This window comes from Saccostrea echinata, unplaced genomic scaffold, assembly GCF_033153115.1.
Source record: "Saccostrea echinata isolate AGI-Se365-2 ecotype Australia unplaced genomic scaffold, CSIRO_AGI_Sech_v1 ptg000081l, whole genome shotgun sequence".
NCBI lineage: Eukaryota > Metazoa > Mollusca > Bivalvia > Ostreida > Ostreidae > Saccostrea > Saccostrea echinata.
In genome coordinates, this window is record NW_026889830.1 from 763,987 (window position 1) to 778,177 (window position 14,191).

Consider the following 14,191-nt stretch of genomic DNA (forward strand, 5'->3'; position numbering starts at 1 on the left):
TTCGTTGACCCAAAATAATGTGTTCAATTATATTTTTGGCTCATGAACAAAGGAAAAATATAGAAATCATATTCAAAACTTGAAATAATAAATCTACAAAGCATATCGATGAATATGGCAAGATTTCTTTATTATCCAAGGAATATATTTCCATTTTTATCCGGTTTTATAATTTGTTTATTTTTGGAAAAAATGGAACCATCCGTTAAGGTTTAAAAGGTATATTTGAAATTCTTAATTCAATAAGTTATACATCTTTTTATAAAATCTTTTGTTTCTGATTATTTATAAGGAACCTTTTATCAAAGAAAATGATTTTTTATCGCAACAATTTATTCTTAACGTTTAGGAAGAAGTGTTGTTATAGCTAGACAAGTCTGTTCCAACCTAGCAACAGACGAATCCAAGTGCAAACACAAATACATTGGGAGCATATCGACTTACTATACTTGGAAGTTAAAATTCAAATATATAAGTAAAATGGTGAGTATTTAAGTAATAATCAAACATTTTAATGGTGACTCTTCCATGGTATTATTCTAAAACGAATATTTTGCGTTTAAAATGCCTTTTTATGGAATTATTTGCGAAAATGGGGTGCAACGTGAGATTTCTCCATGTTTGAACAAATTTCATTTCAACACAAACCTTTGCAGAATATACACCACATTCAAATCAAATAGTCAGATACTGCACTGTATTATCAGTGAGGATTAAATCCGATTATTCTCAAGCAATGCTTCAGCATGAAATTGAAGTTTTGATTCATTAATAGCAGAAGCATAATAAATTATCTAGATCTATGTCAGTCTGTGTAAATAGTTTAAACTTATTTAATCATGGAGATTAATTTGCACACTGTGTTTTTAGACAACAGTGCGTCGTGCCCTAACAGGAGGGGCAAGAGAGAGGCAGTTAGAAAATATGAGAAGACAAGAAGATTATCGGGAAGACACAATTCGTCGTTTACATGAGGAGAAACGACTCGAGGCAAATATGAGCAATGAGGAACGTATATCGGAGAAACGTTTTATCAGGCGAACTATGATGGAGCAGAAAGAGAGAGAAATGGAGGAGGCAATCCTAAAGGTTAAATCATTCAAATAAACTTCAAACCAAACTTTAAATGCATTCAAGTTCAAGAAATATGTATCCGAACAACAATTATGCATGTGTATCTTTGAATTTCTGTGTCTGTGGTGTATTGATTTAGATAATTGTTTACATTGTGTGATTTTCTTGCTCCTTTTTGAAAGCTTTGCTATAAAAATACTAGGATAAGGTACAATAAACTTGTATTAGGTCACTATCGGATCAGTTGAATAAAGGAATACAGAAATTGTAAAATGTTTATTGCTGAATATTTTAGGCCCAGAGAGATCGCTTAATCAAAGAAGAACAGATGCTACATGAAGAAAGGCTGGCTGCAGAGCTGGAGAAACGGAAATTAGATTCCATTAGGGATGAGAAAATGAGACAACAGATCAGGGAAACAAGGTAGTTTATTAAAATCATGTTAACATATATTTTAAGACTTAATTAACACAGGGTTTGACATTAAGGCACGTCCGACCAACCCAGTCTAGTAAATGAGTGGTCCGGTCGTGTAAAATGTACATGAAATAGACCGACTGGTCGTGTCGAAGAAATAAATGTTAGACCTCAAGTCAGTCTTTCAAATTAATATTCTGAAACCTTTAAAAAAAAATTTCTCTTATTTGTCCGATTGTAAATACAGCCACCGCTCTGTAAAGTAAAATTTTAAACTTCCCCGCATGACACTATTTTTAGCCACTGCTGTAATAGACGAGTCGCGGTCAAATGTTACATTAATCATGTTAATGTTGCTTTCCTTATTTGTACAGTCTAGAGTTGAGGGAGCTAGAGGCTAAGTTACGATCAGCTTATATGAACAAAGAAAGAACAGCCCAGATAGCAGAAAAAGAAGCCCTCAAGTTTGACAAAATGGTATTGTTTTTTTACAACTTAATACCTAATTTTGCAGAATTGTTGATATAACACTTGTATCAGAACATTCATAAAGAAGCATTTTTTTTACCTAAAGTGTATCTTTTTATCTGAACGTGTGCTTTCAGCCTTGTTCTGTGTATCTTTGAATTGTTGACTTATAAATATTGCTTTGTGTTGTTTTTTTTTGGTTTTTTTTTTTTTTACATTTACTCCACCATATTTTAAAATCTTCTTAGAAACGGGATTCAGAGATTGCCCATGAAATGAAATTGCAACACGATCGAGCGGAAGAGGCCGAGAGACAGAGAGAGATCGAGAAATACCGAGAACAGATCCGCTATCAACAGGAACTGGAGCGACAGTTAGAGGAGCAGGAACAGAAGAAACAACAGGCCTACGAGGAGTTCCTCAAGGAGAAACTCATGATAGATGAGATCGTACGCAAGATCTACGAGGAGGATCAAAGGTTAGTACGGGTGGAGGAGAGAAGTTTTCTTATATAATCAAACTTTTTTGAGAATTGAAGAAGAATTTTATGTGCATTTTGAATACATTTTTATTGTCTTTTTTATGTACATGTATATAACATGTTATCAATTATTGAAAAAAATTCTCTTGCATTCAATGTTTATGGTAGAGAATGTTGCTGCTGTGGTTTAACTCTTTACAACTTACTGAACTGTGACGCAACATACACCTAATGTTCATGTCATAGAAATATGACGTTACCTTTTCCCTGCAAGCACTTTATAGCGAGGTACAAGTTTCTCTAAAGTTTAGCGTAAATAATTATTTTGTAATATTTTGATAAGATTAAAACTTTTCTTAGTTTATGAGATTTTAGCAAGTATAAATTAGAAGGGAATTGGCATTAAATTGAAGATTAATTTTACTTTTGAAAGTGCGTGAAAAATGCGGGGAAACGGTATATGCGTGATTTTGCGTTAGAAATAGGAAATGGTATATGCGTTAAAATGCATGACTGCGGGGAAGAGGGTTAATCTTAATACAAGTGCCTGCTAACTCATTAGAATAAGAAAATTTTATTTAAATTTGGGTTTTATAACTTATTTCATAATATGAAAAAATAATCTATCTAATAAAAGAAAATCTGTATAATGTACACTGAAATATTAACCAACATCCACCAATTGAAAGATATCGACGTGAAATGACTAGATTCACATTATATCTGTTTGTTAACCAGAGAGAGAGAACTTACAATGTCCAAGAAGAAGGCCACCCAAAGGTACATCCAGGAATTCAAACAAGCTCGGGAGGAATGGAAGGTCCTGGAGAAAGAGAGAATGGAGGAGGAGAATCGCAAAATTCTACAGTTCTCCAAACTACAGGAGGAGAGAGAGAACGCCCGAATGGAGAGCAAAAAACAGAAAGAAGAGGCGATGGCCAGAGTACAACATGCGGTAAGTGGGATTTTGTTGGTGGCTAGGTAGACAAGACAAGGGAGGTAATTTTTCTGCAAGTTTGGGACCAAAGGGATATAGGTGATGTAGATGTTTTTTTGTTAGCATGAAAAATGTTTAAGTAGTCAAAGAAGAACTCATAAATTTGTAGGAAAGGAGGAAAGTACCTTTAAAAATTAAATATTTTAAACAATGATCTTGTTTAAAATACAGCAAAAATTGTCCAATTAATGTTCATATTTTTGCTAAAATTCTTCAAAAGATGCTTATAACATAATGCTAGTTAAAGGGAGATAATTCTACATTTACCTTGCTCTTCTATGTAAGTATGAAGCTCTAACAGGAAACATTTTATCATATCTAGCTGGCAGAGGACATCTCGGCCAAGGAAGCGGCCCGGGAGGAGATGGAGAGAATCCGACTGGAGCTGTACCTAGAGGAGCAGGAGGAGAAAGAGAGGCAAAAAGAAAGGGTAGGTGGATCTAAAAAGAGTAAGGGTAGGTGGATCTAAAAGTTACAGTGAAAAAAGGTGTGGATCTTTTTTGGCTGCCAGTTCAATGTTTTAAGAACTCTTAATCTGAATTAGATGTTAAATACTTTGACAAACTACTGTAAATTGTTTTTAAAAATGATTGGAATTTTAAGTGAAAGGGGGAAAAATGAGAAAATGTGTTTGTGGCATTTTAGAACTATGCATGTAGATGAAACTAATCTGATATATCACAGTGACTTTTCATGTAACTTTTATGTACATAATACAGCTTTTTAATTCCTGTCAAGTCAGTTTATTATATTGTAAGTAGAGTGTACTTCATTCCTGTAATTTTGTGTAACAGGAGGAGATGGAGAAGAGAATTCGCCAGAGACTGGAGTTACAGAGTACACACGCCCAACAGATGCACTTCAAGAATCTCCGCAGGAAAGCCGAGGAGGACGAAGAGGAGGAATTCAGGCAACAGGTAAAGGGGGACTACTCTGTCTAGTGGTATATGTAACGGGTAAAGAGGGGCTACTCTGTCTAGGTATAAATAACAGGTAAAGGGGGACTACTCTGTCTGAAGTAATAGGTAAAGGGGGACTACTCTGTCTTAAGTAATAGGTAAAGGGGGACCACTCTGTCTAGATATAACAGGTAAAGGGGGACTACTCTGTCTTAAGTAATAGGTAAATGGGGACTACTCTGTCTAGGTATAACAGGTAAAGGGGAACTACTCTGTCTAGGTGTAAATAACAGGTAAATGGGGACTACTCTGTCTAGTGGTATAAATAACAGGTAAAGGGGGACTACTCTGTCTAGGTGTAAATAACAGGTAAATGGGGACTACTCTGTCTAGGTATAACAGGTAAAGGGGAAATACTCTGTCTAGTGGTATAAATAACAGGTAAAGGGGGACTACTCTGTCTAGGTGTAAATAACAGGTAAATGGGGACTACTCTGTCTAGTGGTATAAATAACAGATAAAGGGGGGCTACTCTGTCTAGTGGTATAAATAACAGGTAGAGGGGGACAACTCTGTTTAGTTTGTTGTATAAGTAACAGGTAAAGGGGGACAACTCTGTGTTGTTTGTTGCATGAGTAACAAGTGAAGGGGGACAACTCTAACTCTAAGGAGCTTTTTTTTTATTTTAAGCGGATTTACATGTCATCTTAAAGTGAAGATACAAGGAGTTCAATATTAGGAGTCTTTTCATTTTGGAAATTAGAAATTGCACCAGAAAAGAAGAAAATAATATAAATTTTATTTTAGAAATGAACTTACATTTTTTTATAAAGTTTAGAAGAGGGTGTTTGAATATATCCCCCCCCCCCCCAAAAAAAAAATCATCAAACTTAAAAAAAATTACTCATTAGGAACAATTTCTATATTAATAATAGCAATGTTTGTTACATGCATTATTTCTGCTTAAATTTATAATTCTTTAAAAATGTTGTTATCAGAAGATTTAAAGCAAAATGATTTCTGAAATAATATAAACCATTATCAAAAGAAATTAATTTTAAAGGGCTCTCTTTTACATTGTTTACAGTTCCTACTGAAAAATTGTAAGTCCCAAAAAATTAATCAATAGTTTCTCAGGCACTGCCACATCAGGTCAAAAACTGCTGCACTGATCAATTTTATTGACAGATTATTAAGAAGGGAAATAACTCAATTTTCTATTTTTCCAAGTTGAGAAAGAAAATTGAGTTATTCCCCTTTTCCTAAATGCGTTTTTATTTGATAAAAAATATATTTCTTGTTAATAAGGTAATTTATGGAATAACTTTTAAACAAAGGTTTGAAATAACATTATTTAAAGTTGAATGCATACCGGGTATTATAATTAATGTAAGAGAAAAAAAAAGTAAGAATCAGTTGATATCATCATTTTGTTGAACAACTGATGAAAAAAAGGTGTAACACCTTAAAAAAATCCTTCATGCTGCATTAAATTTGGAAATTTTTGGCCTGAGAAACTTTTAATTAATTTTTTGGGGCCTAAATAGGAGATATTTATTCAAAGTATTCATACACAAAAAAAGGGGAAATCAAATTTGATTGATCATTACTATATACATGGCCAATTTTATCATTTTTAGATGATGGCCAAATTCGCGGAGGATGATCGCATAGAACAAATGAATGCCAACAAGCGGCGCATGAAGCAGTTAGAACACAAGCGAGCGGTGGAGAAGCTAATTGAGGACCGTAAGGCACAGTTTGCTGCTGACCGCGAAAGAGAACTCGAGGAACGCCGTGAGGAGGAGAGGATGGAGGCCTTCAGAAAACAGATCATCGAGGAAGAGAGGCAGAAACTCCTCAGGGAACACGCCATGCGACTTCTAGGGTATCTGCCAAAGGTAAGAAATGGTAGTAGTGAGGGTTAAAGGTCATAAGAATGGTTCAAAAGCCATGCAAAATGTCTAGGTTATCTGCTGAAGGTAAACGATGATGGTTTTGAGAGTTAATATAAAGGTCAAAAGAATGGTCCAACATGAAAGTTGAAAGGCATGCAGTGTAAAGTTATGAGAATTTAAAAAGAGCATAAGTGGGAAAACTTCTGGGCTTCATGAGAAAAGTCATTTTGCTTTTGCTAGGCGTTAAAAATTAATCTAAATAGAACAGAGATGTTTGTTGTAGAAACTCAAATGCAAATGACATCAAGTGTATTTAAATGTATTGGAAACTTCTTACATTCAAGCTTATTGATTAAATCCAATCAGCTATCTGTATAATAATGTATACATACAGCTAAACTTCGAAATCTCGAACACAGATATCTCGAATACCCCGGATATGTCGAAGTAAGGCTGCGGTCCCGACGAAATTTGCTTTATAAATGAATAAAATAAACCTCTCTATGTCGAACACGGTAATGTCGAATACCCCGGTTATCTCGAAGTAAAATTGTGTACCCATTCATTAAAATCACATGCGTTATCTCGAAGTCAGGATAACTTTCAGCTCTGATGATCATGTCCGTTAGGTAAACTGAATGCTCTATTGATAATACCCACCTGTCTGTCACGCTCGGGTTACCTGTGTTCTTGTGATCAACAGATAATAGCGCGATAATTATACGAAATGTATGTATGGCTTACCTTGATTTTAACTATGCAAGCCAAAAGTTGTGTGTATTAGTCTAATGCATATGCGTGGATGACACGTTAATTGTTTTGTGGCTGGGGTACGTTTATCTTGATAATCACTATTTAATGCTATGTGAAATATGCGAGCATACATAGTTTATGGATATGAAAGTGAAAATTATAAACATCGAAGTGAAACAAAATTCTGTAGTTTAATGCAATTATAATTTATTTTTACTATATGAGCATGCAGAATATACAATCGTCCGTACACCATCATGTGAACGTGTGTCGCGGTGAAAACTTGTGCATAGTGCCCTGTGATTCAGTGTTGTTCTCTTGTTAGACAAAAGTGCTTGATTATTCTTCTTTTGCATTTGATTTTATTATGATAAAATGATTTTATTTTAACCGATTATACATGTATGACCATGTTTTTTCAATAAAAGAAAATGTATATTTCGTTTTCGTTATTCTGACAGCGACCGGTTTTAAATTAACTATGCATAGACGATATCCGGTTATGTATACATGGGAAACGATGCTAGCGGTTGACTTGCCGCATTGGTAGAAGGATTATACTTCTTTGCATATTATACAAAGTTTTTATTTTCTGAATTATAAAGAGGATGCAAAAATCTATCTATTGCTAAATACATGTACATGTATAATAAAGAAATCGTATACAGAATTTCAAACAATAAGGCGTTTTGACATGTTTTTACTATTAAGTACATGTTCACTGCACTAAGTTTATTTGAAGTTCATTTGAATTATAACCCTCAATATGTCGAACCCCCTGATATCTCGAAGTTCATCAACGGTCCCGTCAACTTCGAGATAATGAAGTTTAACTGTACATGTATTAGCAAAACATTGATTATAAAACATTTATAATAAAAGCTCCGTTCTTTATCCGCAGGGTGTGATCAGAGATTCCGGAGATCTAAGCATGCTAGGACAAGATTTCAAGGAGGCGTATAGCAAGCGTCAAATTGATCCATTCGATGACGAAGCGTGGGACCAGCGTCGGTAGGGAATCGACAAATGAAATTAGGCAACTGTGATAATGAATTATTTTAACCAATGCCGTCCATAATCACACTGCTGTATGATTTGTTTATGGTAGAATGTAAAATTTCAATTTTTATGGATTGTCAAGTGATGTTACTATTGTACAGCAGTGGAGGGAATTCCATTTTTTACTATGATCTGTTTTCATACAGGGAATTATCAAGAATGCATGTGTGAGAAAAGGTGAAAGTGTTGTGAATGAGAAACTTCAATGTGACATTATTTACCGTCTTGTTTTGCCAAGGAAATACAATGGTCATATAATGTTTAAATGGTCCGGAGATACATGTACATCATGTATATTGCATTTCATGAGATGTGTATTAATTTTGTATATTCTGCTATGCAGGTTCTTTTCTGAATTTTATTGTAAATACATGTATTATAATTTAGTAGGGCATAACAATGAAGTGATGCTCAATATTACTCCATGAAGTGCTAAGATTTGTTGATAATGCCTAAAGATTTTCCTGTTTAGGATAAATCTAACAATGTACATGTAAGAGAAAAATCAATGGAAGAAGATTATTTATTCCCACAACTCCTTGTTTTATACTCTGATCTTTTTATCGTTAGCCAGATAGTATTTAATTAAAGTGTTCTGTATTTCATAGGGTTCAAAACTGACATTCCTTTGTAAAAATCATGCCATTTGAAAAGTAAAATGACTTCTGTGAAAATTAAAAGAGGGGAAAAAAATTGTAGTTTTCTTTATTTCAAGAAATAAATGAATTACGTGTTTTATTCATGCCTTGTCAAAAATATACTTTAAGCTTAGTATGATCTTCAGGAAAATTCGCAGGTGAGTTAAGGCTAGGTATAGGCATTTTTATGCAAATAAACTAATTAAAATGCTGAAGGACTATATCTATTATGTAGAGAAAGTTAAAATGTATTGTCTAATACATACTTGGTACCCACGACATGAGATAGCCAGTACACATTATGACGTCATATTATGACATCATTGTTCTTTACAACACAAGATTATAATGGACATCAACAAAAATGCTTCGGCACAAGGTCATGCTCTATTTTATTTAACCGAAACAAGGTATATTTAGAAGCAAAATTTTCCAAAGATTGCTGGTATTGCTGCACAAATATCAACAGCTCAGTTGTATAATTTCTATTCAGAAAGTTTTAAGTTGAATCTGGGTAAAAATGTTCCGTCCGGTATATTAAGTTTTCTCAAATTCTGATCAAATGATAAAATGCCTAGGATTTGTGCAGCTGTTTTATTAATCTATTGAATATTCTTCTTAGCGTTATACAATTTTAATGTAAAATTAAATAGGGTAATCCCTTGCGCCGAAGCTGTTTTGTTGATGTGTTTTATTGCCTCCAGTAGGTAAGAACAATGACGTCATAATATGTACTGGCTATAACATATCGCTGGTACTAAGTATGCATAAGAAAATAATTCAAAACTTTCTCTGAATAATAAATATACTTCTTATGCATTTTTATTAGCTCATTTGCATAGAAACGCCTATACCTAGCCTTAACTCACATGCATTGGAAGTTTTTTTGTGTAAAGGTCAAATGATGGAGACCTCAACAGACAACATCTACAAACCTTAATTAAGATATGCTTATTGACTTGGAATCCATTTACCAGTAGAGGGTCTAAAAAGAATGATTACTTGTTGTATATTCTACCAGGACAAAAAATAATTACATTTCACTTGACCTTAACAATGTAGACATGTTGACAGTTGTGACAGATACTGAATATGTAGTGTAAACCAACTTTCATTTGCATGAGAGAAATACCAGCAAGTGTTGCAACATTCTTTTACATATAATGCAAAACTCTATCGCCCTCAAATTTTTTTTATTTATTTATTTTTTTTTTGTACTAATTAACATGTATTTATGTAGAATTCTCCTCATTTGCAAAAATATTGATTTTCTTAAACCATCTCAATTTTAAGGGAAAACCACATTTAATGAAAAGGGCTAATTAGCTCTACAAGGTTTTCTGTGCTTGGTGTAAATTTAATATAATAGTGGATCAGAGGCAAATAGTTTTGAACTGCAATTTTGATGACTTGCCCAAGGCATTTTTCGTACATTGTAGTGACATCATAAACTCATCTATTGTTAGCAAATGGTTCTAATCCAATCCTCTCCTCTTTCAAAAGGAACAAGTATTCTGAGAGTATTGCATTAGCAATACTAGTCCCCTACCGGTAATTTAATCTGGTTCCCGCTAAAAATTGAAAATGCCAAAATTCCATCAAAAATCAATGAAGCGGAACAAAATGCAAACTTGATCTATATCTCATCAAGGTAAAGTCACATACCAAAAATTAGCTCAATATCTGCAAGCGTTTAGAAAAAAATTGGGGAAAACCCTGAATAATTTAAAAGGTCGTAATTCCGTCAAAATTCATTGAAGTGGAACAAAATGCAAACTTGATCTGTAACTCATCAAGATTCACTCATGTTCCAAAAATCAGCTCAATATCTGCGCGTTTAGAAAAAAAGTGCGGAAAACCAAGTGGGACAGACAGACAGACGGACGGCTAGACAGACGGACGGACAGACTCAGAGGAAATCTATAGTCCCCTCCGTTTTCACTGGTAGGGGACTAATAAGCTGTTATGAAAGGAATATGCTCAAGAGCAAAGTACAAACTTAAAGAAATCCATAATGCAGTAACTCATGATTATATTCTACAAAAGAATACTGTGTATTTAGTGGTGTAAATGCACAATAGGACCATTAGGTATGTGTATGTCCATCAGGAATAAAAGTCATCCAGACAGGGCTGTGATCTTTAGTAAATTCTCACAAGTTATCTTTCTTTGCCTAGTTATGAAATTTTAACCACCTTGTACACCTGCATCACACAAGACAAACAAAGGGGCCAAATTTCAATAAAAATATTAAATTAATATATGCCATAAACTCTCATCAAAGAGTAGGAAAAGATGGAGTTGATATTTAAGACCTCTTGCTTATTATTGAATTGCACAGATGAACCAAGTGTAATTTAAGGTTTAATCCCATATTCCACTTGTGGGTGACTCCATCCCCCTCCCACCATTTCATACATGTACATGTCTAAGAATTATTCACAATAAATGTAAGAAATTTGTGGCACTATGGACAAGATTAATCCTAAATGTTAAAAACCATCCTCTTAGCTTTGAGAATTAAAAGCATGGAATGAAAGCAATAAATGTCATTATGAATGAAATGTTAAGATAAGGAACAGTGATGATATACTGAAAAATCTATTCAGACAATACAAATTATGAGCAAAGCTGACATGGACTTCTGAAAACAGGTGGGATCAGATGGAGGAGTAAGCATCCCCTGTCAACTGGTTACACCAGCCCTGTGCTCCGTGTCATGTTTAGGTAAACGTACAAAACCATGGACAACCTCTTAATGTTTTAGAGGTCAGTGTTTGCTCTGCTCCAAAATTTGTATTGTTTAATGGACTTTCGAGCTTGAATACTGTTCGTTATCTCCATACACTTCATTTGTCAAACTACATATAGATACAGGTGATCAGATTCAAAACAGAAACCCACAAAACATGACATGGATTGTGTTTTATATTTTTATTATTTGATCTACAGGAGTACATGATAAGGCAAATGGTGTCCTTAAAATCAAACATTTCAATCAGGTAATTAATTCAATTATTTTAATTTTAGACAAATTTTGATTGGTCAGTTGTATATATAAATTTGCATAAAATATATAGTATAGATATGTCAATACACATCTAGTGTACAGTAATATTGCTCCAAATATGAAAAGTTCCAAAGTAAATAATTAGTAATGCAATTCTGTACTATACTCTCTCCTGCCTTTGACAAGATTAAGATTGATCGATATTAAGGGAGAATGACCATCTAAGAGAGGTAACTCTAAAATGTTCCCTACATGAAAGTTGAGTGAAATGTATCAATTTTTGCCTCATATGGTATACATTTGCCTGAATTTTTCTTAAATCTCCATTTTCTGTTTTAAAAATGTCAATAAATGAATTACAGAAAATTCCACCCTAATAACCAGTGTTCGTTCTCCCTTAACATGAAAACTATATAAATAAATATTCCAGTTTATATGAAATACTGAAAAGATGTAGACTTATATAGCACTGATTGCCAACTTTAAATATTTTATCTTTATTAAAAATAAACAATGCTTATTCTATTTGAAGGAATTGGTGCAGCTGAAATGTTTTGTGTATGAACATACATGTACTTGGTATGAAGCCGACTCATACATTGACATTCTTAAAAAACCCTTTTCTATATGGAATGCATTTATATAATATTGATTTTCTCACATATACAAAATATTTGCATAAAGACACATCATTTTACACAAGGGAACAAACTGTCAATGACATTTACTGAAACATAGCACTGCATACAATGGAACAAAATTTTCATCCAAACTGATAAATAATAAATGAAATTGATATGTATTCACATTGTAAACCATGTATATGGTCCAAAACATATGACATTATCATTGTTAAAACTGATATGTATTCATCTACCATAAATGCCCTGTTAATTTAAAAGTAAAATAAAAGCAGTGTTGTGAGTTATGTATGCATTGAAATGTATGTATGATTGAAAACTTCACATTGATTTACTTTATCTATACATGTATAATAAAAAAAAAATCCTTGAAACTTAGAGAAGAATCATATTGCTCATAACTTCACAGGCATTTTTTTTTTAAAATATCTGTATTAATTTTTCATGAGTTTGAAAAGGAAGAGTAGCTGTGAATAATATGGCACTCGTATGTTATAATACATAATGTATGACTAATCCCCTTCTCAGTTTAGTTCAGATGTGTTATAAAAATCTTAGACTTTATCTAATAAATAATTTAAAAGTCCTTCCTTTCAAAAAGGAAAATTTACTTCAGCACTTTGCATGCAAATTTAAGATTTCATAATGTTTTTCCTTTAAGCACAGTTTTCTTTGCCCCCATGTTATTTTTAGTTACCTCATTTCACACGTCATGCAAACAATTTTGCCCCATTTTAAATTTACCAGAATGAGGTATAATTGTATTCTTTGAATTTGCTTTGTTTTAAATTCACCGACTAGAAACAAGGTTGAAAAGGCAAAAACAAAATGGGAACAAATAATTTCTCTGTACGTATACAGTACTTTTTCTTTGTGTGTGTGTTTGTTTGTAAGTACAGTATTTGATTATCAACATTTTCTCATGAATCATCCATTAAAAAACATACAAACAGACTAACTAAAAAAAAAATCACAGGTACACAAAGCCATTCAAAAATTCAGGTAACTATATACAGTAACATTTAAAATGTGTGATCAAGAATGCATAATTAATTATCAGTTGAATTGAATATATAAAAATTATGCTATATACAAAGCTTTGGGATACGATAATAATAACATACCAAACACAGTACTAGTACATAGATATGAGCAAGAATATATCAATTTAAAAGCTTAATTAACAATCAATGTATAATGACATGTACATCTCAAACCCAAGCCTACAACCATACTAAAATATATGAAATTAATAAATCACATAAAACATACACACACATATATATACATATGGCAACATAAGGACATAAGGTTCGGTCTCATACTTGTTTATACCTCGTAACAAAATGAGGTCAGGAGGAAATATATAACACACCAAAAAAAACATTTAAAACTACAAGAAATTGAGTCGTTCGAGAAAAAAAAATTACAATTTTTGCTAGACATGGACAAAATCTTAATGAAGTGTTCATATCACAGGTTATTGATTGGAGAATTTTTTTGTAACAGTAGGAAGAGAACGCAGGAATATGAAGGTGTGGGCAATGTAACAATAAAATTTTAGTGAACATATATCAGAGAGTGCATATTACTTGATTAATTAGTAAGCAATAAGTCTGTATGAAGTTTTCCTTAAATGTAAAATCTTTCTCTGTTCATATATTTTCTTGACTAGTACCGATTACATACATGTAGTTCTCCAAATATGACTATGGCATACTGAGACAATATTTATATTGTATGGTTGTTATATTATAATAGTTCTGTATAATGGCTTTAAGAAAGCTGCTCTAGGTATCATAATTCTCTTTTCCTCCTTCATATGAGATTTGAGTTGAATATCAAAAGAAAAAACT

General features: G+C 33.0%; 1 protein-coding gene across 1 annotated transcript; it reads left to right on the forward strand.

Annotated features, from left to right (window-relative positions):
• The first annotated feature begins 398 nt into the window (after positions 1-398).
• LOC133176790 (meiosis-specific nuclear structural protein 1-like) lies at positions 399-8,726 on the forward strand. The gene is made up of 10 exons (XM_061311860.1): positions 399-483; positions 871-1,089; positions 1,370-1,497; positions 1,866-1,968; positions 2,208-2,437; positions 3,179-3,395; positions 3,760-3,867; positions 4,232-4,354; positions 5,977-6,237; positions 7,889-8,726. The coding sequence occupies exons 1-10, from the start codon at positions 481-483 to the stop codon at positions 8,000-8,002; spliced, it is 1,506 nt and encodes a 501-aa protein (XP_061167844.1). The 5' UTR covers positions 399-480; the 3' UTR covers positions 8,003-8,726.
• Positions 8,727-14,191: the final 5,465 nt, after the last annotated feature.

What these genes read in the sequence shown, in the direction of transcription:
- LOC133176790 (XM_061311860.1), top strand. An exon ending in ATCTACGAGGAGGATCAAAG is followed by an intron (nt 2,438 to 3,178) that starts GTTAGTACGGGT and finishes TTTGTTAACCAG; the next exon opens with AGAGAGAGAACTTACAATGT. An exon ending in AGGAGGAATTCAGGCAACAG is followed by an intron (nt 4,355 to 5,976) that starts GTAAAGGGGGAC and finishes TATCATTTTTAG; the next exon opens with ATGATGGCCAAATTCGCGGA.